We start from the raw sequence: 26,499 nt of genomic DNA, 5'->3' as shown, positions 1-26,499 counted from the left end.
AACTAAAGAATGACATCACAACAGTCTAATCCTAATGTTAATTTAAAATTAGATATTCCTCTAAATCTGGCTTCAAATAGCCAACATTTTAGAAATAGCTAAATGGACCCATTGATAGATAAATCAATCAATCATGAGTGGATTCAGCACAGTTTATCTGGGCAGATTCAGATTGATTGAATCATTGCAGATCTATTCAGACCTTAGGTCGCCGCCCAAAACCTTTAGCCCCCTCAGAATTCCAGCTTGCATGACAGATAGGCCAGACAGACAGACAGATCAGACAGACAGACAGACAGACAGATCAGAGAGACAGACAGACAGACAGACAGACAGATCAGAGAGACAGACAGACAGACAAACAGACAGATCAGGCAGACAGACAGACAGACAGGCAGACAGATCAGACAGATCAGACAGACAGACAGATCAGACAGATCAGACAGACAGACAGACAGACAGACAGACAGATCAGACAGACAGACAGACAGACAGATCAGACAGACAGACAGACAGATCAGACAGACAGACAAACAGACAGATCAGACAGACAGACAGACAGACAGACAGACAGACAGACAGATCAGACAGACAGACAGACAGACAGATCAGACAGACAGACAGACAGACAGATCAGACAGACAGATCAGACAGACAGACAGACAGACAGATCAGACAGACAGACAGACAGACAGACAGACAGATCAGACAGACAGACAGACAGACAGATCAGACAGACAGATCAGACAGACAGATCAGACAGATCAGACAGACAGACAGACAGATCAGACAGATCAGACAGACAGACAGACAGGTCAGACAGACAGATCAGACAGACAGACAGATCAGACAGACAGGCAGATCAGACAGTCTATCCCTGCATCAGGAAAATCTGAGTGGCTTTGACATACAGTCTAGCTGTTATGAATGCGCAGTGCCCTTTGAAGAAATATTTGTCTATGAAGAAATATATGAAGAAATATCTGTCTTCCAGATGTGTTTTCCTCCCCCCAAAAATTACAGGATGGCCACACCCACTCCAGGGCATCCCGATGGACGGGAGGGACTTAGTATCCATATATCCAAACTGGAGAGTTTTAAAATAGGAGTTTGGCTCCCTGGTATACCATCTGCAGCATCGTCAACACTGTTGCTTGATGGACTGCATGGATTTGCCTTTTGAAACTGAAATGAACCAGACTCTTACCACAGTCTGAGAAGCTAAGCTGGCACAGCTCAGTATAACTTATTTGTTATGAGGCGGATCATATTGTTGTGACAAGAGTTTACCATCTGGAAGGGAGCAATTGTGGAGCCCTATTTGCCTGGCAAATATGTCACTTCCCTCCACAAGGACTGGATGGCAGCTGCCACAGCTTTTGCATGCAAATGCTTGACAAACAAATTAGTCATAAATGTTGAACCGAGTTTCATTGGGTGAAATCATACTCATAATCATCATCTCTCCTCGGCCTTGTAGAGCTTGGTTGAACATGCAATGTGTTTTTATGTGTCGTAGAGGCCTGCAATATTTGGAATGACCTCACACTGTCTCTACATAAATACAGGAGGTAGGTGAGGTGAAGATATACTACTGACAGTCCACTAACAGTCTGACAGTTTTTTTTTTTCTTCCCCCAGATTTTTTGATCCCATTTTTATCCCCCATTAGTGCTAATTATTTATCCTGGTTGCTGCTCCACCCTCTGCCGATCTGGGGAGAGACAAAACTGGCTCCATGCTTCCTCCGAGACATGGGCAGTAGCCAGCCGCTTCTTTTCACCTGACAGGGGAAGCTTCACCCGTAGGACATAGCACGTGGGAGGTTCACGCTATTCCAAAGAGTTCCCCTCCCTCCGAGCAGGCGCCCTGAATGACCAGAGGAGGCAACACTTCAGCGATCAGGATATTGCGTGTTTTGGTGAGGGGTTCCTATATGAAGGAAACCCCCAGGGGGCCTGGGGAGAACATGCAAACTCCACACAGAAAGGCCCTTTTGATGACCTCACCCGGGCGGTGGGCACTCGAGGACATGCGGACGGGCACGCACTCCTTCAGCGCTAACAGCGTCCCAGGTGGGAATCGAAACCCAGGACCTTCTAGCTGTGAAGCGACAGCGCCACCTTTCCCCCCGACAGTCCATTGTTTTGTGGCTCTCAGACTTGTCATGCAGCTGTTGTTACTTAAAATAGCTGTAGGTGTGATATAGTCTGTTGTTGTTTTCAAATCACTGTAACCTTTTACCAGTAACACCTCACATGCACATACTTTGTAAAGACTGACATCGTTCTTGATCTGACTATTTTTACACTCGTCATCACCCATCAGGGCTCAGCATGCCAGAGTCAGCTGCACTCTCCTCTTTGACAGGGCCTTCGGGCGGAAACTACACTTGATCGAACATCAGCTGCATTTTATACCAATCTTTTAAAGTTTTAATATACAAATATACCCAATATTCATATTTTTATTTATAAAGTCATATATCGACGACCTGCAAAGTAAACTTTTATAATGAAATGTGTGTTACAGCAAATGGCACTTTGAAGACCTGCACCTCTTCCCAGATCAATCCACATTCATCAGTTCCCCATTGGAGGATACAGAGGATCTTGAGTGTGAGACTGTTATATATTATATTATATTATATTATATTATATTATATTATATTATTCACATAGGCAATGATTCAGCATCTCCCATCAATTTCAATAGTTTATGGCTTATCAGGGATCGCATGATAAGACAAACTGCTTTGAATTTTCTATTCTGTGCCTTCATCTTCCCTCTTAAATCATGGGCTAGCTAGCTCGGGCTTTGGAAGTGGAAGCCGCAACAGTCCTACTGAAAGCTGTAGTTCCTCGAATGGCCACTTGAGGCTGGACCCAAAAGGGAGTCGTTCCCATTCACCCCCATGTTAAAATGTCCCACTTAGTTTGTAACAGCATTACAGTCTGGTCCAAATCACGCTCCCTTAGGTCACCCACATGGGTGCTCTTTCTTTACACTTCCTCATAGATTCACGTAAAATGGCATAGTTGTTGTGGCCGAACACAATTCTGCTCTCACACACACACACACACACACACACACACACACACACACACACACACACACACACACACACACACACACACACACACACACTCACACTCACACTCACACTCACACTCACACTCACACTCACACTCACACACACACACACACACACACACACACACACACACACTTGGAATTTCTGCTGCATGGCTATAATTAATTTTATTTCGCTTAGTTCCAGTTGGAGTTTATAATTTTTTTTTTCTTTTTTTCTTTACAAAATGTTGCCTTTTTAGTTAACAAAAATGTTAGAACGTTACAATGTTATATAACTGCAACTTCTTAACCAATGTCAGTGTTTTCTAGCCAATGAGGAGTGTAGAAGGGCGTGTATCTAATGTTGCTTTCATGTGCTCCTTGTCAACTTCCACTTGCAACTTTAGAAGTAGGCCCACAACTGGGCAAAGTCAAGAAAGACACACGCAAAAACAAATTAATTACAAATACGGTAAAAAAAATACAATAAAATATGAAATACATCCCTTTTACTATTAGCTGTTGCCACGCACGTCCGTCCCCAGTTATATTTACCAATACAGTATCAATGTGGATATTTTCATTTTCCCGAAATGTCCATGCTCCCAAGTATTCGCGATATTTCCGACAGCACTTGAAGGCAGCATCTGTAAGAATCATGGCGCAGTGGAGACCGGAGATCCGCAGTATCAAAGTTTAATTTCAGCTTGACGTTAGATGTTTATGCCTTCCACACCTGATAAAACTATCACCCCAACGTCAAGTCAAGTTTTATATATTGGTAAGTAGACAAAATCTTGTTTTTACCCGTCCGTTTGGACTCCGAAGAAGGTTGTTGTTTCCTCGAAGCGGAGCACTGATAATGCTAGACCTGTCCGATAGAAGAAAACAATCTTTCGTGAATATAATGACACTAGTTGTAGCCTAGATAATGTTAGTCACTAATGACGTTAGCATGTGTATGCTAATGCTATCTAATCTTGTTTGGTACGTGGGCTATCACCTATTTTTAAACATACATGCGTATGAAACAGCTGTGTTGTCCCCTATTATTAAAGCGGGCGTTTTGAATCATTATTATAAGGAATGTTTTTGATTCGGGGGAAATGAAGTGAACATTAGGTACAACTGTCATCACATTATTAATATTACACCATCATCAAACAAGTACGTGATCTGGCTTTCAGTTAGACTGCATGTCTGTGTGTGGCTTAACATGGCTTTGGGCCTACACGTGAGATCTAACTGCTTGAATATATTGTCAGGCACAAAAAGCTAGGAGGATGTGATTGTGACCAGAGCAGCGAACATTTCAAAGCAACTTAGAGCTCCAGGTTTACTCTGCTGCTGGCTCAACAATTTGTGGTCAGTATGGCTGCATGGCCAAAATGATAGGCTACTTTAATTTACCATAACTCCTAACTTTCTGGCTGCGTGGATTGTAGGAATTCAGGGTCTGATGAGAGGACACATTACTGTGGTATTTGAAACCATCCCCAGCGGCGGCAAACCCTGAGTCATAACACACAGAACGAGCGCCCAAACTCAAACTGCCCTGTATCCCTATATGGGGTATCAGATCATAATGAATTAAGTGCTACTTTTTGGCTCCTCCCTCCCCCCCCTCATCCTCCCCTCATCCTCATCCTCATCTTCATCCTCATCCAGGCAGGTCAGAGTGTATATTCAGTAGGGGTGTCAAAATTAATCGTATAATCGATGCATCGCGATGCGGACGTGTGAATCGAATCGTTGACAGATGAATCGTTTATGATCAAATTTCTGTTGACATTCAGATTTTAAAGCACTTTCTACGTAAAAAAGGGACTTGATATTTATCTGACCGCTTGTATTAATTGATGAAGAAGTAGCCATGTGCTGTAATAATAATACATAAAATTGAGGATTTGATACTTGGAGCTGCGATACTTTGAGCTGTATCGAGATCGCATCGTGGAATCGAATCGAATCGTTGACGGATGAATCGTAATGGAATTGTGAAGCCAGTGAAGATTCACAGCCCTAATATTCTGCTACAGGACAGGAGAGCACTCCTGCTGGAGCTGGTAGTAGGGATTCAGGGTCACTCCAACAGGGAGGTGTTAGCTGACACGGGGCTTGAATCTGGGGTTATCCAGTTGAATGACGGTCATTCTCTCTGGGAGCCTCACGCTGGCCTCAGATGGAATGTGACGAGTCCTGGCTGCCGCGCGGCTGCCTGCTGGGGTGTTGCCTTTTTAGGGCCAAGCCAGGGCTCTGCTGCTGCGGAGAGCCAGGGGTCGTAGCATAGCGTAGCGTAGCACGCTCCACTCTGGTTGCTTTTGGCCCCAGTGTCTGCAGCACTGTGCAGCCACAGCCAGCCCCCATGCAGGCTGGAGAGACCGTAGAGCAGTTGTGGACATCTGTCTACCAGGGGCAGCGTTAAGACTCTATTTCAGAGTGGGTCACTGTGTTGTTAGTAGTAGGGATGTCACGATACGAGAATTTCTACTTCGATACGTCCGATACCCAGGAAAATATCGATACTCGGTACCATTTTCGATACCACAGAGGGGGGGATCCCAAACATCACATCATAAAAAATAAACAAAGACAGATGGACAGACAGACGTACGCCTCTCCATAATCTAGACCAGATAAAACTCATTAAAAACGTTGCACTTACACAGCAGATTACCCCTGCTCTAAGTCATCAGCCTATCGGAACACAGCAGATGACCCCTGCTCGAGTCATCAGCCTATCAGAACACAGCAGATTACCTCTGCTCTAGTCATCAGCCTATCGGAACAATTTGAGCTTGTTGAAGCAACAGATACCCACCAATGACAGGGAGGGAGACATCAGTACAGTATGTTTGATTTTTCATTAAGAGAAAGCACTGCTGGTAACCATACTGTTGCAAATGAGTATTGTATCCGTTTAAATTTTTTAGTATTGATACTTATCGATACTTGTTGCAAATGAGTATTGTATCCGTTTACATTTTTTTGTATCGATATACTATCGATACTTTTGATACACACAGTTTTCTTACCAGCCCTGACCTAACTAACCCCAGTGCTCTATGTATGCATGGTAATAATAACCAAGCCTCAACAGTACTTATACTGTTGATAACGCAAAAATGCAAAACAATGCTGAAGCCTGCCAGTCACTTCCCACTGCTGGTAATTACATGCTCCTGCCAGCAAGGGGCAACGCTGGTTGTTGTGTAACCAAGAGAGCACACACTGTAATAAACACAAATATAGAGTCTGTTTTTCATTTACCCTGTTCACTTGCACGGCTCCCACATAAACATCCTCTCACAGAATCCTTGGACTCAGAAAAGCCACATAGTTGTATAAAGTTGTGGCACAAAAGTTGTGCCTGGCAGTGATAGATTTGTTTCATTCTTATTATTTTGTTTTGTTTTTGTTTCTCTAATCTCTTCACTCTTTTTGTCTTTTTGTTCTGTATGTTTTTTGGATTTTTTTTTATTGCTTCTTAGTCAGCGGCGGCAGCGCCTTGAAGCCCAAGTAAACCCCCAAAGAGAGTGTTCACACTGTCTGTTATCAATAGAGAGGCAAAGTGACCGCCTACTTCCTGCTTCAGCACTGTACCAGAGATTTTTTATCCGCCATTTATTTCCCCATAGACATTTCATAAAATGCTTATAAAAAATAGTTTTACTTGTTCAAACCAAACGGTTCAGCTATATTTAGGATCGGGAGAGACCATAGAATATTTCACTCCGACAAAAAAAAAAAAAAAAAAATACATTGAAAAAATATTTTAAATCCACAATTTTTTCTTATGTTTTGGTCTGAGTGAAATTTTATACGATCTCTCCTGTTTCTAAATATATTTGAACCATTTGGTTTGAACAAGTAAAACAATTTGTATAAGCATTTTACGAAATGCCTATGGGAAAATAAATGACGGATGAAAATCTCTGGTACAGTGCTGAAGCAGGAAGTAGGCGGTCACGTTGCCTCTCTATGTCATCATGTCTTGCTTATACCCAGCCCTGTGCTGCTGACACTGTTGTCAGCTAAATTATAGCTAAACGTGTAACTAAAGTACGACCGATTACAGGAATAGACCGATCTCATCATCAGCCATTTTAAGGCGTAAACGTAACCTCCAAGCCATCCTCTGAGTTTTGACTGGAGTGAGACCTCTGCAATTATTATGATTTATCCTGATAGGTCGTTCTCTGTAACTGTAGAGGTCATGGTCAGGTCAGCTCCTGGGCCAGACAGACTACTGCTGTGGGGCTGTTCCAGCACAGGGTAACTTGGGGGTGGAGATGTTGTTCCTTCTTCTCCCCTATAGCTAGTCCTAGGTGGTGGGCGGACATGCTGGACGTCACACTGCTCTCTGTGTTCCTCACCCCGTCTCCACATACCACAGAGTGTGTTCCCCCACCTTCTGCTCCTCTCCTCCTCTCACTCCCCGTTTACTTCCCTCTCTCCCCCGTCCGTCCTGCTGGGGATTTGTGGCAGCTATTCTAAACACAACACACACTGATCTAAACACAACACACACTGATCTAAACACAACACACACTGATCTAAACACAACACACACTGATCTAAACACAACAACACACACTGATCTAAACACAACAACACACACTGATCTAGACACAACACACACTGATCTAAACACAACACACACTGATCTAAACACAACACACACTGATCTAAACACAACACACACTGATCTAAACACAACACACACTGATCTAAACACAACACACACTGATGTAAACACAACACACACTGATCTAAACACAACACACACTGATCTAAACACAACACACACTGATCTAAACACAACACACACTGATCTAAACACAACACACACTGATCTAAACACAACACACACTGATCTAAACACAACACACACTGATGTAAACACAACACACACTGATCTAAACACAACACACACTGATCTAAACACAACACACGCTATTCTAAACACAACACACTCTGATCTAAACACAACACACAGTGATCTAAACACAACACACACTGATCTAAACACAACACACACTGATGTAAACACAACACACACTGATCTAAACACAACACACACTGATCTAAACACAACACACACTGATCTAAACACAACACACACTGATCTAAACACAACACACACTGATCGTTAGTTAACTTGTGCAATATACCTCAGCAGGTTGTTTGTTGAATATATACTCTCTGAAAAACTTTTTTTCCCATATCAAGGAGGACCCCTAATCTGGTATACATTTGGGCCAAGGACCCCCATTTGATAAGATGTCTCCTGAACTAAAATCTGAGAATATAATTTTTTATTGTTATTATGATTTTGTCCAGAATTCCATGCCTATCTGCATTGTAGGTGGAGAGATAACAGTGAAGCTATGATCAAAACACTCATCCTTCTACATTGTCTAATTGTGTTAAACAGTGCTGTACGTGTGACCTCACAAAGTGACACTACTGTATCAGTGTGACCTCACAGAGTGACAGTGCTGTACGTGTGACCTCACAGAGTGACAGTACTGTATCAGTGTGACCTCACAGAGTGACAGCACTGTATCAGTGTGACCTCACAGAGTGACAGTACTGTATCAGTGTGACCTCACAGAGTGACAGTACTGTACGTGTGACCTCACAGAGTGACATCACTGTACGTGTGACCTCACAGAGTGACAGTACTGTACGTGTGACCTCACAGAGTGACAGTACTGTACGTGTGACCTCACAGAGTGACATCACTGTACGTGTGACCTCACAGAGTGACAGTACTGTATCAGTGTGACCTCACAGAGTGACAGTACTGTACGTGTGACCTCACAGAGTGACAGTGCTGTACGTGTGACCTCACAGAGTGACAGTACTGTACGTGTGACCTCACAGAGTGACAGTACTGTACGTGTGACCTCACAGAGTGACAATACTGTACGTGTGACCTCACAGAGTGACAGTGCTGTATCAGTGTGACCTCACAGAGTGACAATACTGTATCAGTGTGACCTCACAGAGTGACAGTACTGTACGTGTGACCTCACAGAGTGACAGTACTGTATCAGTGTGACCTCACAGAGTGACAGTACTGTACGTGTGACCTCACAGAGTGACAGTGCTGTATCAGTGTGACCTCACAGAGTGACAATACTGTATCAGTGTGACCTCACAGAGTGACAATACTGTACGTGTGACCTCACAGAGTGACAGTACTGTATCAGTGTGACCTCACAGAGTGACAGTACTGTACGTGTGACCTCACAGAGTGACAGTGCTGTATCAGTGTGACCTCACAGAGTGACAATACTGTATCAGTGTGACCTCACAGAGTGACAGTACTGTACGTGTGACCTCACAGAGTGACAGTACTGTACGTGTGACCTCACAAAGTGACAGCGCTGTACGTGTGACCTCACAGAGTGACAATACTGTACGTGTGACCTCACAGAGTGACAGTGCTGTACGTGTGACCTCACAGAGTGACAGTACTGTATCAGTGTGACCTCACAGAGTGACAGTACTGTACGTGTGACCTCACAGAGTGACAGCACTGTACGTGTGACCTCACAGAGTGACAGTACTGTATCAGTGTGACCTCACAGAGTGACAGTACTGTACGTGTGACCTCACAGAGTGACATCACTGTACGTGTGACCTCACAGAGTGACAGTACTGTATCAGTGTGACCACACAGAGTGACAGCACTGTATCAGTGTGACCTCACAGAGTGACATCACTGTACGTGTGACCTCACAGAGTGACAGTACTCGCTGTATCAGTGTGACCTCACAGAGTGACAGTACTGTACGTGTGACCACACAGAGTGACAGCACTGTATCAGTGTGACCACACAGAGTGACAGTACTGTATCAGTGTGACCTCACAGAGTGACATCACTGTACGTGTGACCTCACAGAGTGACAGTACTGTATCAGTGTGACCTCACAGAGTGACAGTACTGTACGTGTGACCACACAGAGTGACAGCACTGTATCAGTGTGACCACACAGAGTGACAGCACTGTATCAGTGTGACCTCACAGAGTGACAGTACTGTATCAGTGGGACCTCACAGAGTGACAGTACTGTATCAGTGTGACCTCACAGAGTGACAGCACTGTACGTGTGACCTCACAGAGTGACAGTACTGTACGTGTGACCTCACAGAGTGACATCACTGTACGTGTGACCTCACAGAGTGACAGTACTGTATCAGTGTGACCACACAGAGTGACAGCACTGTATCAGTGTGACCTCACAGAGTGACATCACTGTACGTGTGACCTCACAGAGTGACAGTACTGTATCAGTGTGACCTCACAGAGTGACAGTACTGTACGTGTGACCACACAGAGTGACAGCACTGTATCAGTGTGACCACACAGAGTGACAGTACTGTATCAGTGTGACCTCACAGAGTGACATCACTGTACGTGTGACCTCACAGAGTGACAGTACTGTATCAGTGTGACCTCACAGAGTGACAGTACTGTACGTGTGACCACACAGAGTGACAGCACTGTATCAGTGTGACCACACAGAGTGACAGCACTGTATCAGTGTGACCTCACAGAGTGACAGTACTGTATCAGTGGGACCTCACAGAGTGACAGCACTGTACGTGTGACCTCACAGAGTGACAGTACTGTACGTGTGACCACACAGAGTGACAGTACTGTACGTGTGACCACACAGAGTGACAGTACTGTACGTGTGACCTCACAGAGTGACAGTACTGTATCAGTGTGACCTCACAGAGTGACAGTACTGTACGTGTGACCACACAGAGTGACAGTGCTGTACGTGTGACCTCACAGAGTGACAGTACTGTATCAGTGTGACCTCACAGAGTGACAGTACTGTATGTGTGACCTCACAGAGTGACAGTACTGTATCAGTGTGACCTTACAGAGTGACAGCACTGTATCAGTGTGACCTTACAGATTGACAGCACTGTACGTGTGACCTCACAGAGGGACAGCACTGTATCAGTGTGACCTCACAGAGTGACAGCACTGTATCAGTGTGACCTTACAGAGTGACAGCACTGTACGTGTGACCTCACAGAGTGACAGTACTGTATCAGTGTAACCTCACAGAGTGACAGTACTGTACGTGTGACCTCACAGAGTGACAGTGCTGTACGTGTGACCTCACAGAGTGACAGTACTGTACGTGTGACCTCACAGAGTGACAGTACTGTACGTGTGACCTCACAGAGTGACAGTACTGTATCAGTGTGACCTCACAGAGTGACAGTACTGTATCAGTGTGACCTCACAGAGTGACAGTACTGTACGTGTGACCTCACAGAGTGACAGTACTGTATCAGTGTGACCTCACAGAGTGACAGTACTGTACGTGTGACCTCACAGAGTGACAGTACTGTACGTGTGACCTCACAGAGTGACATCACTGTATCAGTGTGACCTCACAGAGTGACAGCGCTGTACGTGTGACCTCACAGAGTGACAGCGCTGTACGTGTGACCTCACAGAGTGACAGTGCTGTACGTGTGACCTCACAGAGTGACAGTGCTGTACGTGTGACCTCACAGAGTGACAGTACTGTACGTGTGACCTCACAGAGTGACAGTACTGTACGTGTGACCTCACAGAGTGACATCACTGTATCAGTGTGACCTCACAGAGTGACAGCGCTGTACGTGTGACCTCACAGAGTGACAGTGCTGTACGTGTGACCTCACAGAGTGACAGTGCTGTACGTGTGACCTCACAGAGTGACAGTGCTGTATGTTCGGACCGCTGGGGACGGATTAGAGGCTTTTATATTTACAACTAATCTCTGTAAGGAGATACTGTCGCTCTGTATTTTCAGATGGAATGAATATGCCTAAATCTTAACAGGGCGCTTGGCAGTTCAGTGGAAGTTGCCGCTCGTAGACTAGTAGCTCATAGACACTGTTCAAGTGCTGTTATTGATCAATATTCTGATATGTCTTGTCATTTGATACCGCTATTTATTGCAGTTTACTATTCTTCCGTAAATGCAATAAAATGTCAACAACATCAATTATAAATAAATTGCAAGATGATGGTAAATAGGTTAAATTCTTTTAACAGTGTACTTATTTGAGTTTTTCACAGGATCTTATACTTTGCAGTAATACATTTTGAACATTATTCAACCATTATTCAAGTGATGTGTTACTGTATCATATTTTCCTCTGCCTGTACTATCCTAGCGGTAAGCACATTCAATCAAAATTGTACAACCTCTTAACCACATAATATATGAATTTAATTTCTATATTGTAAACTTGAAGTGGGTATAAATGTAACGATATGACATTTATGTCCTTAACAGACCACACCAACGGATCATCCAATGATTAGCCTGCTAGAGCAGTGGTTGTCAACCTGGGGATCGGGACCCCCAGGGGGTCGCCAGATTATTTTAGGGGGTCGCAGGATGGTTATATATATATATATATATATATATTTTTAAGTAAATAAAAAATCATACACATTTTTTTTTAATGATTTTTCTCCCATGATGATCAAATCTACCATACCAATGATATAATGTAGTAGCCTATATACAGTATAAAACTATATACGAAGTATAAAATATATATAAACCATATAAAATAGATTTGAGTGAGTGCACATATGTGGCGTGGCGGCGGGAGGTGGGGTCGCGAACCCTAAATCTTTTTGGGGGTCGCGGCTCAAAAAGGTGGAGAACCACACTGTGCTAGAGTAAGTTTCTGATGCACTTGTAGCCCTCCTCCTCCTCCTCCTCTGTTTGTCTTCATCGGAGCAGCTCTCGGCTACTGTGCGGCTTTTACAAGCTGATTGGTGATATGATAACAGGAAGCTCTGTGCCGATTGGTGGATACGATGACAGGAAGCTCTGTGTTTTGGTCCTGTGCTGCTGCTGCTGCTGCTGCTGTGCTGACGGTGGTGAGGAGGCCCGGGCTCAGCTGGCTCTTGTCTCTGAGTGCCGGCTACTCAGAGAGGGCTGATTGAGTGACCACAGAGGCACGGTGGTAGAGAGAGAGAGAGAGTGTGTGTGTGTGTGTGTGTGTGTGTGTGTGTGTGTGTGTGTGTGTGTGTAGGGGGGGGGAGGCTGTTACTATCCCCACAGCGCATTAGGTGTTCTCCCAAAAACTCCCCCCTACCCCTGCCTGGAAATGGACACTACCGGTATATTTATAGCCCCTGAGCACAAGCTCTCTCTCTCTTTCTTAAACACCAGTGGAGAGCTGGTCATATTCAGCAGAGCAGTGCTGGCCTGTCGTACGTTCTGGAAACTTGTTTTTACTCTCAGTCACTTGACTTGTGCAACACGCCTGGTAACCGGCCGGCTCCTCAGGACAGGTAGGGGGAACAACACTTTGGGTGGCTGCCTGCCTGGATGTTGAAATCCTCTGTTTATTTGCCGGTCTGTTATGTTTCGCTGATGGTTGCTTGCCAGTGAAATGTATTGGTTGGAACTAATTGGTTGAAATGGATTAGACTCGTTTGCCTCTGGGATTTTCATCTGGTTTTTGGGGCTGTATAAATATCAATTTATGAAACCTGCTAGGCCCAATTTCTTCAAGATTTAAATAATGCCTTGCTTTGAGTCTGTATATAATCTGGGTATCTTTTTACTATATTTACCTTTATAAAAACACTGTGATAGATTCATGTTTGTCGATGGCAAATAAGTTACATTGTATAACTTCTTTTATTTTATTTTTTATTTTCAATTTTTATAGAACATGCGAACAAGACAGGCTCAGACACAGGGGAAAAAAGATAAATACATACATCATTGACACTCATCGTTACAACTTGCTGCTATCACCAGCCCTAACCTCAGTCACTTAACATTCTTAACCTCGTCAAAGTAGGCCAAAAACGGCTCCCAGATAGTTAAGAACGTCTTGAGCGAGTTGCTTCTCAGGGACCTGAGTCTCTCCATCTGTATGACAGAGATCACGTCCACCGGCCACATTTGAAAAGAAGGTGAAGAGGAGGACTTACATTCCTTCAGAATAAGTCTTTTAGCAACAGTTGTCCCCAGTGTCAAGAGATTGTCGCACTATATTGTATAACACAGGGATGTCAAAGATACGGCCCGCGGGCCGGATCCGGCCCGCGGGCAGGTTTCATCCGGCCCGCGAGATGTTTTGGAATATAAAAAAAAAAAAAACTTTTTTTTTTTTTTTTTTTTTTTTATAATTATTATTATTATTAAATTCGCACCCCATTATCATGAACTACGTGTGGCTAATAAGCAAGCTAAGAGTTCATTCATAAGTTAATTAACCTGCACTACAAGGAAGTATGTCAGTAGGCAGGGGCGGACTGCATAATCGGGCACGTCGGGCAAATGCTGGCCTGGCCTGCAAATTTTTTTTTTTTTTTTGCAGGCCAGGCCAGTCCACTCACTGAACAGCAGGCCAGGCGCCGCCTAGTGGTTTACTAGTGGTTTTATTACTTTATTCAGGGTTAAAGTGGGTGCATCTCATTGTAAAATTGGACTTGGCCCAAATTGGGCTTCAAACGGCCCAAATCGGGCTTCAAACGGCCCAAATCTGGCTTCAAACGGCCAAAATTGGGCTTCAAACGGCCCAAATTGAGCTTCAAATGGCCCAAATTTTTCGCCGCCGCCCTTCGGACGCCGGCACGCACGTCGCCCCGTATCGGCCTGGCCTGCTTGGTATCTAATGCCCGGCCTGAATTATGATCCCAGTCCGCCCCTGTCAGTAGGTCATCAGGTGTAAACAAAGCCGCCATGATGCCACGCTGGAATTGAATCGCACATTCGGCTACCTACCAAAAAACAAAGGAATCAACAAGATGCTGTCGAAAAAGAGAAAGGTTGACACGGAATGCAGGCAATTTCAAGAGAAATGGAAAGAGCAGTATTTCTTTTGTGAAGTAAATGGGTAAATGAGTCGAATTGATTTTAGTAAAAAAAAAAATCCGGCCCCCATGAGGTCTCAGTTGAACAAATCCGGCCCTCTACCTAATATGAGTCTGACACCCCTGGTATAACACTTGACCAATGTTTCTTGTGTCTTATCTGTTGTAGATGACAACATTCTGAACACGACCGCCAGAGCTTGAGATACGCCTGGAGAGGTAAGGAGAAGATGGAGAAGCCTACAGTCGTCCTACAGACGCAGCCGTCCACGCTGCCCTTCTTCGACACGGCGCACGCCTTCAACCTGCTGCGGGGCATCCACGAGCTGCGCGCCGAGCGCAAGTTCTTCGACGTCACGCTGTGCGCCGAGGGCCGCGAGTTCCACTGCCACCGCACGGTGCTGGCCGCCGCCAGCACCTACTTCCGGGCCATGTTCGCCGGCACGCTGCGCGAGAGCGCCATGGACCGGGTGGTCCTGCACGAGGTGTCGGCCGAGCTCCTGGGCCTGCTGGTGGACTTCTGCTACACGGGACGGGTCACCGTCACGCAGGACAACGTGGACCTCCTGCTGAAGACGGCCGACCTGTTCCAGTTCCCCTCGGTCAAGGAGGCCTGCTGCGCGTTCCTGGAGCAGCGGCTGGACGTCTCCAACTGCCTGGAGATCCAGGACTTTGCCGAGGCCTACGCCTGCCGGGAGCTGGCGGGCAGCGCGCGCCGATACGTCCTCAAGAACATCATGGAGCTCTCCAAGGTCTCGGACTTCGAGCGGCTGCCGTGGAAGCGGCTCCTGGAGTTCGTGTCGGACGACGAGCTGTGCGTGGACAAGGAGGAGGTGGCCTATCAGATCGCCGTGCGCTGGGTCAAGGCGGACCTCCAGCGGAGGCTGCACTACTGGCCCGAGCTGCTCCAGCAGGTGCGGCTGCCGTTCGTCCGGAGGTTCTTCCTGCTGGCCCACGTGGAGAGCGACCCGCTCGTCTACCTCTCGCCCACCTGCCTGCGCATGGTCAGCGAGGCGCGCAGCTTCCAGTCGTGCGAGTACGACCGCCACGACAGGCCCTGCCACCGCATGCGGCCGCGGCCCTCCACGGGGCTGGCGGAGATCCTGGTGGTGGTGGGAGGCTGCGACCAGGACTGCGACGAGCTGGTCACCGTGGACTGTTACAACCCCCAGACGGGACAGTGGCGCTACCTGGCCGAGTTCCCCGACCACCTCGGAGGCGGCTACAGCATCGCCGCGCTGGGGAACGATATGTATGTCACAGGTACGTCGATTTGTGGTCATTCACGCACTTTTCTGCACACTTTTTCAGTCATATTAAAGGATACAGACAGATGTAGCATGGCATTTCTGGAATATAATGGTTTTTTGTTGTTGTTGTAAGTTGTAAGTATCAGAAAACACTGGATGGTATCAAAAGCCAAGTTTCAAAATGTTGAATTCTTACAATAAGAACTCCAACTTCATTCTTCTTTATGGTAATTTACATTGAATAGTTTACAGTTTACAGAGAATAGTTGGAGTTAACAGAATAGTTAACTCCATCATATAATAACATTTAAAATAAAATATATATTATTGTATACCGGTATATATTTAAAAAAAAACTCCAACATATAATGAAATCAACAAAATTACTGTTTTAAAACTATTTGAACATATCAGAACCCTTATTCTAATTTCTAATGACCAGTCAGTCATATTAAAGACATCATCACAGCATTCTTATTGTAAGTTACTCTCAGTGTTTGGTTCCACCTGGTGTGTGCATTGTTACAGTTGCTGTGTGTATAATGAGATTCAGTGATTCACTGCAACTTGAAAGCTCCCATCAGCAGCTTCCCAGTCGTGTTCCTGTTCCTGCATCTTATGTAACGGCGGTGAGGCAGCGTGCTTATAAATAACCTCCAGGGCAGCAGCCTGTTTGGCTGGTCACTATATGTGTGTGAACAACAGTGCAGAGTGAGACAGGAGGACACGCTGTGCAGGAGTGCAGCCATGAGCTCATCCACTAGAGAGCATCATCATCATCATCAGTGACCTGTCTCGGCCTGCAAAGAGACCATCATCTTCATCATCGATGACTGTAAATAACGAGAGAACCATCTTGCGAGGAGATCACACTCAGCTGCGATGCCCACGACTTTTCGAACTCTGCCTTCATTTCGATGGCAACTACGCACCTGTGATGTTTCGTGACAGCGTCTTGCACAGTTTTGACGCCATCGCGGTGACAACAAATCCAACGGACATATAAACACCTGGAGTCAAAACGGCTTCTCTGGTCGTTCCCACTACAATGGTTTACCGCAGGGCTGATGTATTTTTGTAGGCTTTATCCAGAAATCAGAGGGCTGCGGTTAACAAAAGTTTATGGGAACGTGAATTTGGGTTCAGCATGATACTCTTCACAAACGTGAATAACCTTTATGCCTTTTGAAGCGTTTTATAAAAATTGTGTTTAAAAAACAACGCATTTACGTTCCAAAAGTCATCAAAGTTATTCACATTTGTGAAGATTATCATGCAGAACGCAGATTCGCGTTCCCATAAACTTTTGTTAACCACATGACAATAACAAAGGAAAAGGATAACATTTAGAATCTTGGACGGGTTACACTGACTTCAAGGCGGTTGAAATTATTTTTTCGTGATGGTTCCGGGGCGGCGATGTCATTCTGCTGCCGCAGTTATTTTTGGTGAAAGTAATGCAAAAGTAGTGTAATAAGTAACGAGTTACTCTACACAGACAGTGATATTGCAAAGTAACGTATTGCTTTCAAATGAAAGTAACTAGTAATATGTAGATTACATTTTGAAAGTAACTTGCCGAACACTGCGGGCCATACGTTATTAGGAGGGCACACTCGTTCCCTCGTTGACAGACTGACTGACAGCAGCAGCACATGATGGGCTGTTGAATGATGGGTAAAGTAGCCTTGATGACAGGCAGATTTAGTGTGTCACCTTTCATACAATGTCCTTGTGATAATATTTTCACAGTGTCTCTATGGAGTCTCTGGGGCTATTTTCAAGTTGAGCACAGCCTGGCCTCGGTACAGCCAGTTTATTGTAGGCAGCAAAGTAGTTTGAACACACAATATCCAGTTACTGTGTGGGACTGACTGCACACACAGATAGTGCCAAGAGTCCAGAACACTGACTACATACGGCTGCAACACAGAGAAGCCATTGTGCTATTCAGCTGTATAGTTCTGAAAAGACAATAGAGAGCCAAAGTGGAACGTCACTTCCTGCTTCAGCACTGTACCAGAGATTTTCATCCGCCGTTTATTTTCCCATAGACATTTCGTAAAATGCTTAGAAAAATAGTTTTACTTCGTCAAACCAAACGGTTCAGATATATTTAGAAACGGGAGAGACCGCATAACATTTCACTCGGACCAAAACGTAAAGAAATCACGGATTTAAAGAAAATGTTTTTTCGGTATTGTTTTTTAGGTTTTGGTCGGAGTGAAATGTTCTATGGTCTCTCCCGATTCTAAATATATCTGAACCGTTTGGTTTGACAAAGTAAAACTATTTTTATAAGCATTTTACGAAATGTCCATGGGGAAAATAAATGGCGGATGAAAATCTCTGGTACAGTGCTGAAGCAGGAAGTAGGCGGTCACTTTGCCTCTCTATTGTAACGGCTGTTCTGAGAACTCGTATAGTTTGATGCCACGTCTCGTCATAGACAGTCCGCATGTCTGGGAACGCCCACAAAATGTTAAACGGCTGGAGCGCGAGTGGGGTAAAACCGCCATTATATATCTCATGAGCTGACTCACCAAAAGACGGTGCTGCGGCTCTAAACTAAAGGGTTGGGGGTTCTAGAGCAGAACACAAGATGTCTGCTCAGATGTGCGTTTACTGCGGTGGTTAAATCCCCGATCGTGTCTGCCTGGGCTGGGCTATCAGTAAATTCTAACTTTGCTGAATGGATAGAACGGGGGAATTTACCCCACCCTGACCCCCGCCCCCAGGCTAACCCAGCGTCTATTGTGGGCGTTCCTAGAGCCTGTATGGGCGTTCCCAGACATGCGGACTGTCTCTATGCCTCGTTGCACGTTTGGGTCACATTAATACTGTGGTTCTGTGTTGTTCCCAGGCGGTTCTGACGGCTCGCGCCTCTACGACGGCGTGTGGCGCTACAGGTCCAGCGTCAACGAGTGGACGGAGGTGTCCCCCATGCTGAAGCCGCGCGAGTACCACAGCACGTGCGTGCTGAAGGGACAGATGTACGTGGTGGCGTCGGACAGCACCGAGCGCTACGACCACTCGCTGGACTGCTGGGAGGCGCTGCCCCCCATGCTGCACGCCATGGACAACTGCTCCACCACCACCTGCAGCGGCCGCCTGTACGCCATCGGCTCGCTGACCGGCGAGGACACCATGGCCATGCAGTGCTACGACACGGACACCAACCGCTGGGCGCTGCTCAGCTGTGGTCAGCTGCCCCCATGGTCCTTTGCGCCGAAAACGGTCACCCTCAATGGCCTCATCTACTTTGTCAGGTGAGGAGAGGAGAGACTCGAGCGATGTCTAACCAGATTTTTATTTTTATTTATTTTTTGCCATATATTCAAGATTCAAGATTTTTATTGTCACTCCATGGTACAAGTACCACGTGTGAAATTCTTGTGCAGTGGACTCCATTTATGACATAGTACAAATAGGCAACAAGCAATAAGTAATAGGCAATAAGAATAGGCATCAATAAGCAATAAGACAGCAATAAGGCAGTAAGAAATAGGCATCTATAAGCAATAAGACAAGTCGTGGCTTATACGACAGTGGCATATTCATTGCACATAGGTGCACATGTCATGTGCATACGTTAGACGTGTTCAGACATTCCAAATTCGACGTTTTATACATGCATGTGCAAATAGCATGTACCTTATTAAACATACACTTAAATTTACAATTAAACGTTAGGCACCTTATTAAACATACACTTAAATTTACAATTAAACGTTAGGCATCCGTAATAGTAGCAGCTGCAGTATTGCCTCCATGCCATGGGCATGACATGTATTTGGAGAGTATGGAGAAGAATCACCTCCAAAGATATATTAAGAAATCAATTTCCTTCCTTGGTTGCAGTAAGAACGGTGGCCTATCTAATAACAGTATATACAGTGTCAAGGTAGCCTAAGCATAATGAAGGGCATTCTCTTGTTCTACCACATGAGTGCGCCAGTGCGCTCATGTTCACCTCTCTTCTGCTCAGCCCAGTGCCCTCTTTACTGGCAACAGAAAAATGGCAGGAATAAATCAATATGAGAGAATGGAATAAATGTGGGACCTTCTTTTTTTTCTCTCCAATGAAATGAATGAACAAAGTGTGCAGTGCTAAGTGTGCAATCTGTGCAATGCTAAGTCTGTTCAGTGCTAAGTCTGCGCAATGCTAAGTCTGTGCAGTGCTAAGTCTGTGCAGTGCTAAGTCTGTTCAGTGCTAAGTCTGTTCAGTGCTAAGTCTGTGCAGTGCTAAGTCTGTGCAGTGCTAAGTCTGTGCAGTGCTAAGTCTGTTCAGTGCTAAGTCTGTTCAGTGCTAAGTCTGTGCAGTGCTAAGTCTGTGCAGTGCTAAGTCTGTGCAGTGCTAAGTCTGTTCAGTGCTAAGTCTGTGCAGTGCTAAGTCTGCGCAGTGCTAAGTCTGTGCAGTGCTAAGTCTGTGCAGTGCTAAGTCTGTGCAGTGCTAAGTCTGTTCAGTGCTAAGTCTGTGCAGTGCTAAGTCTGTTCAGGGCTAAGTCTGTGCAGTGCTATGTCTGTTCAGGGCTAAGTCTGTGCAGTGCTAAGTCTGCGCAGTGCTAAGTCTGTTCAGTGCTAAGTCTGTGCAGTGCTATGTCTGTTCAGTGCTATGTCTGTGCAGTGCTATGTCTGTTCAGTGCTAAGTCTGTGCAGTGCTAAGTCTGTGCAGTGCTATGTCTGTTCAGTGGTAAGTCTGTTCAGTGCTATGTCTGTTCAGTGCTAAGTCTGTGCAGTGCTATGTCTGTTCAGTGCTAAGTCTGTGCAGTGCTAAGTCTGTTCAGTGCTAAGTCTGTTCAGTGCTAAGTCTGTTCAGTGCTATGTCTGTTCAGTGTTAAGTCTGTTCAGTGCTAAGGCTGTGCAGTGTTAAGTCTGTTCAGTGCTAAGTCTGTTCAGTGCTATGTCTGTTCAGTGTTAAGTCTGTTCAGTGCTAAGTCTGTTCAGTGCTAAGTCTGTTCAGTGCTAAGTCTGTGCAGGGCTAAGTCTGTTCAGTGCTAAGTCTGTGCAGTGCTAAATCTGTGCAGTGCAAAGTCTGAAAAAGCAAGTTGTCGTTGCACAGCTCAACCACTTAGGGTTAGGGTTAGGTTAGTGAAAGAGCATTTAAACAGCCTGACAGTCCCAAGTTCATGTCATTAAACCGATTGTGTTTGTTGTTGCTGTTTCTTTCTGTTAGGGACGACTCCGCGGAGGTGGATGTTTATAACCCCCATAAGAACGAGTGGGATAAAATTAGTCCGATGACTCAGGTTTGTATTGTATGCTTTCTCATGGAAATTGGATTGACAGTATTATATCTGTTGGTGATTGCATGACAGATCATTTGATTATGCCGCCTTCATGTCCGGTTGGATTTATTACCGGGGCTGGAGGATCATGTCAGCCTCCGAGTGCTAATGTTGACACATAGAATGTGAGGATTTTAGGCTCAGATAACTCCCACCCATATTTTCCACCACAAACTGCTGAAATGTGTCATGTCAACACAGATGGCAAACACGGCAGAAAACCAAAAAAACAATGTTGGCAGTCAGTCAATTATATTCATATTAAGATATTCAACTCTACTTGCTAAAAGCAAGCATCAAGCAATATCTGTTGCCGTTCGATTATGATTGATTTTTTGCTGATTGATTTATTCATAACTTGTTTGGATGTGAGCATTATGATTTAGGGTTGTCCGTCCGTCCGTCCGTCCGTCCGTCCATACGTATGTCTGTCCGATGCTCGTTAACGCGATATCTCAGGAACGCCTTGACGGAATGTCTTCACATTTTGTTCAAACGTCCACTTGGACTCAAGGATGAACTGATTTAGATTTTGGTGGTCAAAGTTCAAGGTCACTGTGACCTCAGGACGGCCAGTTTAAGGCTTGTTAACGGGATATCTCAGAAACCGCCTTGAGGGAATTCAAGATCAACATCAGATTGAACTCAAGGATGAACGGATTAGATTTTGGTGGTCAAAGGTCAAAGTTCAAGGTCACTGTGACCTCATGAGCATCCGCTCCATGCTCGTTAACGCGATATCTCAGGGACGGTCGGGGGGTGGGTAGGGGGTTGGGGAGTGGCTTTTAGGGGTAGGACCATTTTCCATGTTGGGAAACGATTCGCCATATTGTTGAGGTACCCCCAAACATTGCCTAAAGTGCCATACGGTTGAATGTCCTCACCACTGCGCCATGCTGGGCTTCAAGGTATTTGTGCTTGTATGCATCTCTGGACAGACATGGATGACTGCAGCTTGACTTGTTGTCAGAGAGGCGTAACCGCAAGGTGGTTATTTCTAGTCCTGTTATGATGTGAAAGCGACATTTATAACCACCACGTGTTTGCAGTTAACTCATTGGCTGCCAGCCACTTCTGGAAAACGGATGCTCCCAGTGCCAGCCCTTTCAGAGCGTTTTCAGTGATTTCTCAAGACCCACAGAATATTGTGTGATATTACTATGTAAACACCGAACACGCCCAAAGAACGATGAGACTCTCTTGTATCATCAGCAAAAAAAAGTTTATTGATATCATTTTCCGTTCTTTAGTTATCAGCAGTAGAAAATAGGTTGGTTTCACCAAAAACAGACGTTTCAAACTAGAAGCTGAGATAATGAGCCTTTTGTGAAATGAAGCATTTCAAGCACATCACTGACTCTGAAGCTAATATTTTCTGATGTAGTGGCACCTCAAAAATAATTTCCTTCAATAAAACAGCGAAAACAAAGGAATTTTGATGGCAAAATAATATTTTTTAGCTGCAACCAGCAGCGCTGGCACCTGCGTGCGCATACCCTACACCTTCTTGCTGGTCTTGATTTACTGCTGGTGGGCATCAGGTATTCCAGCTTGTGTTTGCCAATCTGTCCATCGAGCCTGCTGTCTGGGTCGGTGTTGTATGGTGCCCTGCGTGCCCCACCCCCCTCAACTGCAAACTCCTCCTCCGTGGGAGTGTCTCTGGTGGCTCTCTGCTGTACGAATTTTCTGCTGCACGTTTCAAAGTGCGCTGCACCCAGCTCTATTTTCACAGCGCTCCGCCGTTTTTGTGCGCCGGCTCCCAGCGCTTCCAGCTGAGAATAATTTATCTTTTCAGAAAGACGCTGGTGTCGGGCGCTCCTTTTCTGGCAACTAATCATATGGAGAAACTATCGCAACAGACAGAAAGGCTCAATTGTGGGAGCAGATTTGCTGCTGTTCACAGGCACAGCTAATGTTACAGCATGCATCGGTTTCCGTTTCCCCATGGCTTCTTCTACTCTTTTTTCCTCACCTTTCTCTAATCTGGAGAGCACTGTCGCCACCTAATGGGTCCGTAAAATAGCTTATACACCTTCAACACCCCCCATATTTTACAGGAGATGCATCAGGCTTTGATCCACGTCCCACCGTCAAAAAACGCAATTGACGTCTTTAGACGTCATTGGCACTCTACGTTACTATTTGAATTGACGTCTTTAGACGTCATTGGCACTCAATGAGTTAATTTTTCTTCCTCTCCTGAACTCAATTCAAACCTCTCTCTTCCAGGTCCACGTCGGTGGTAGCGTGGCGGTCCTGGGCGGCAAGATCTTCGTGTCGGGCGGCTACGACAACACGTTCGAGCTGTCGGACGTGGTGGAGGCCTACGACCCGGCCGCGCGCGCCTGGACCCCCGCCGGGCGGCTCCCCCAGGCCACCTTCTGGCACGGCAGCGTCAGCATCTTCCGCCAGTTCATGCCCCTGGTGGCGAGCGCGTTCGAACCCGCCGACATAACCACGCCGCACGCCATCCACCTGCACCGGCACCAGCGTCACCAAGCGCTCCAGAATCTCAACAACAATCGCAACCAGAACCAGGACGTGAACGCAGCGCACTGAGTTTTGGTACTCGGGATGTCACGGTCACTCTGTTCTCCCCCCCCCCCCCCTCCTCCTCGTGACATCATCATCGTTTACTGTGACGTCATCGTCATCACCGCGCTCATGCCGATGAGGACGGAAGAGAAGGCACTTTGTGACTGAGCGTGTATACAGCAGCGCTGAGCTCTTTGTGACCCACTTGCCTGCCATGCGGTCATATTGATAAGCCCTCATTTCTGGGAGTGTGGCTATTGACTGGATGAAGAACAGTGACTTGATGTTTCTGTGTATGGACATCTCTATGACAGCAGTGGATCACTTGGATAGGTTTCTCCATGGAAATTCACCAAGAGCCAGCATTGGTCGGAAACATCATTAACCCGCTTATAGTACATTCCAAAAAGCAATCAGTTTTTATTTAGCACTAACGAGGCAGATGGCTTAATTGGGCTCAGTATGGGGACATTCACACCCAAAGCCTTTTTTTTTTCGCTATGAAAATCATGTCGAGGGCGCTTCCATTGTGCAGAAAACACAGCGCACGGAGCGTTCTTTTTGTGCTTCGTGTTATTTTCCCCTGCACTCGCGCGCACTAGAGTTGAGCACACAACGACCACACGCACGGTAGCCAGCTGGTTTTGTGTTGTTTGATGTTGTTCACTGTCAACATGAAAGCCAGATTATTGCCAATTCTGGCAGCGGCGAGGTTGAGGATCCCTCTGGGAGGAGAAAATGTCAGAGTACTTTTTCAGCTTTAAAACGCCCAGAGCGCTCTGCCAAAATAGACGAGACGCCAACCAGCGTTTAAACGCCAGGTGCGTTCCTTGAAAGAGGAGCACGTCTAGCGCGTCCTTACATGGAGAATGAATTGCAGAAAGACGCTGGCAGCTCCAAAAACGCTTTTGGTCTGAATGTCCCCTAGAGCTTTATCAGGAGTGGTAGCTTTACACTCCAAGCTGCTCTGAGGAACCTTCTGTTATCATAGTTGAGATTGAGAGCGCTTTGCATGTGAGGTTAACTTGTACTGGATTGAGATATTCGATCGCTAGCGATGAGCGCGCTCATAGGCTGCACACAATCTCCTTTGTCTCAATCTATACCTTGTTTCACCACTCCTGTCCCTTCACAGGGCTACAATCTGACTTTATAACCACCAGTCTAATGTGCATGAAGTAACATTTCTTTTTGAAAATTGTTTATGAATGTTTGACTGTTTGATATGATTATTTATGGACATATTTATGCTGTCGTTGCTTAAGATGTTACTCCTCGGCTGCAACAACACGGTGGTGGAGGCTCTGCAATCACAACTGGAAGTGCGAAAAAAAATATCTCAATTTGATCTTATGGCAAATATTGTTTGGCTTTAATTGAAGTAGTGTTTTTTCTTTTTTTTACTTCGGTAATAGTAATGTCATTTATTTTCTTAGTTTTCATACAAGTTTGTGTTGAAACAATTTTGTAAATATATCCTTTCCCTTATGTAATGGATTTGTATAGTGATAATAATGTCCTTTACAGTGTGGTTACCATAAATAAAACTGTTTATAAGACTGTTTATTCCGCTGCTTCACATTGGATGAGTTGTCAACAGGTTATTTACATTCACAAATATTTCTCTTCACTTTTCACAGTAGGTACAGTAAAAGATGTAAAGTAGGATGTACAGGGAAATTGATCATTTGTTGTACATAACATAATGGCAACATCGAAGTGCAATATTAAGAAAGGATAACAAAATAAAAGACACGACAATGCTGGACTGTGCGCGCGCGCGCGCGCGCGGTGTATGTGTGCATGAATAGGAGCGTGTGTGAGCCAGCTGCAGTTTGGTCCCTCTAGCCACAGTTGGTACATTTTCTCTGGCGCATCGCGAAACAGCAGAGGAGGCCCAGAGGGAAGAAGATTATGGCACAACAGATGCCACAACAGGTGAAGTCATGCTCCAGGACGCCCACTCTGCAACACACACAAGTTCAATTTCAACTTTATTGTCATTCAAGCTATACACAAACCACAGCAGAAACAAAATTACGATGGGCCTTTTTCACAGTGGGCATTTTGTGTTTAAAATGCAAGGATAACACAGGTGCAAGCCAAACAGTAATGAGGGGTTCCAACTCCCAATCATGGGAGTTGGAACCCCTCACTGTTTTGCTTGCACCTGTGTTTACCCTGTCCTTTCAACACAAAAAGGCAGCTGTGAAAAAGGCCTATTGCACTCACACACACCATAAGGGGTTAAGTAACATACTGGAACATTGTCCAAACATCAAAGATACTGAATGATGCACGTTATTACAAACTTTTCCGAGGTAAGATCCATTCATTAAAAAGTGCATTTAATAAAAAAATAAATAAATGTGCTTGTTCACCCGTCAGCCAAAGTCCCATTTTGTGTCTGTTTTTTTGTTTTGTTTTGGCCCCACATGTAGGCTACATTATTAAGCTTCTCTGGACTCAATATGCC

General features: G+C 45.4%; 1 protein-coding gene across 2 annotated transcripts; it reads left to right on the top strand.

Moving 5' to 3' along the window:
* Positions 1-3,732: 3,732 nt before the first annotated feature.
* On the top strand, positions 3,733-25,525 carry klhl21 (kelch-like family member 21). 2 transcript variants are annotated; one of them, XM_083657227.1, is made up of 5 exons: positions 3,733-3,856; positions 15,120-16,213; positions 19,064-19,469; positions 21,377-21,449; positions 23,718-25,525. In XM_083657227.1, the coding sequence occupies exons 2-5, from the start codon at positions 15,181-15,183 to the stop codon at positions 24,045-24,047; spliced, it is 1,842 nt and encodes a 613-aa protein (XP_083513353.1). In that variant the 5' UTR covers positions 3,733-3,856; positions 15,120-15,180; the 3' UTR covers positions 24,048-25,525. The 2 variants fall into 2 exon arrangements, with proteins under 2 accessions (XP_083513353.1, XP_083513354.1); XM_083657228.1 differs by lacking the exon at positions 3,733-3,856 and adding an exon at positions 13,308-13,414.
* The last annotated feature ends 974 nt before the right edge of the window (positions 25,526-26,499 follow it).

This window comes from Poromitra crassiceps (genome assembly GCF_964638095.1).
Source record: "Poromitra crassiceps genome assembly, chromosome: 20".
NCBI lineage: Eukaryota > Metazoa > Chordata > Actinopteri > Beryciformes > Melamphaidae > Poromitra > Poromitra crassiceps.
Note: the sequence above shows the minus strand (reverse complement) of the source record. Positions and strands in the feature narration are given on the sequence as shown.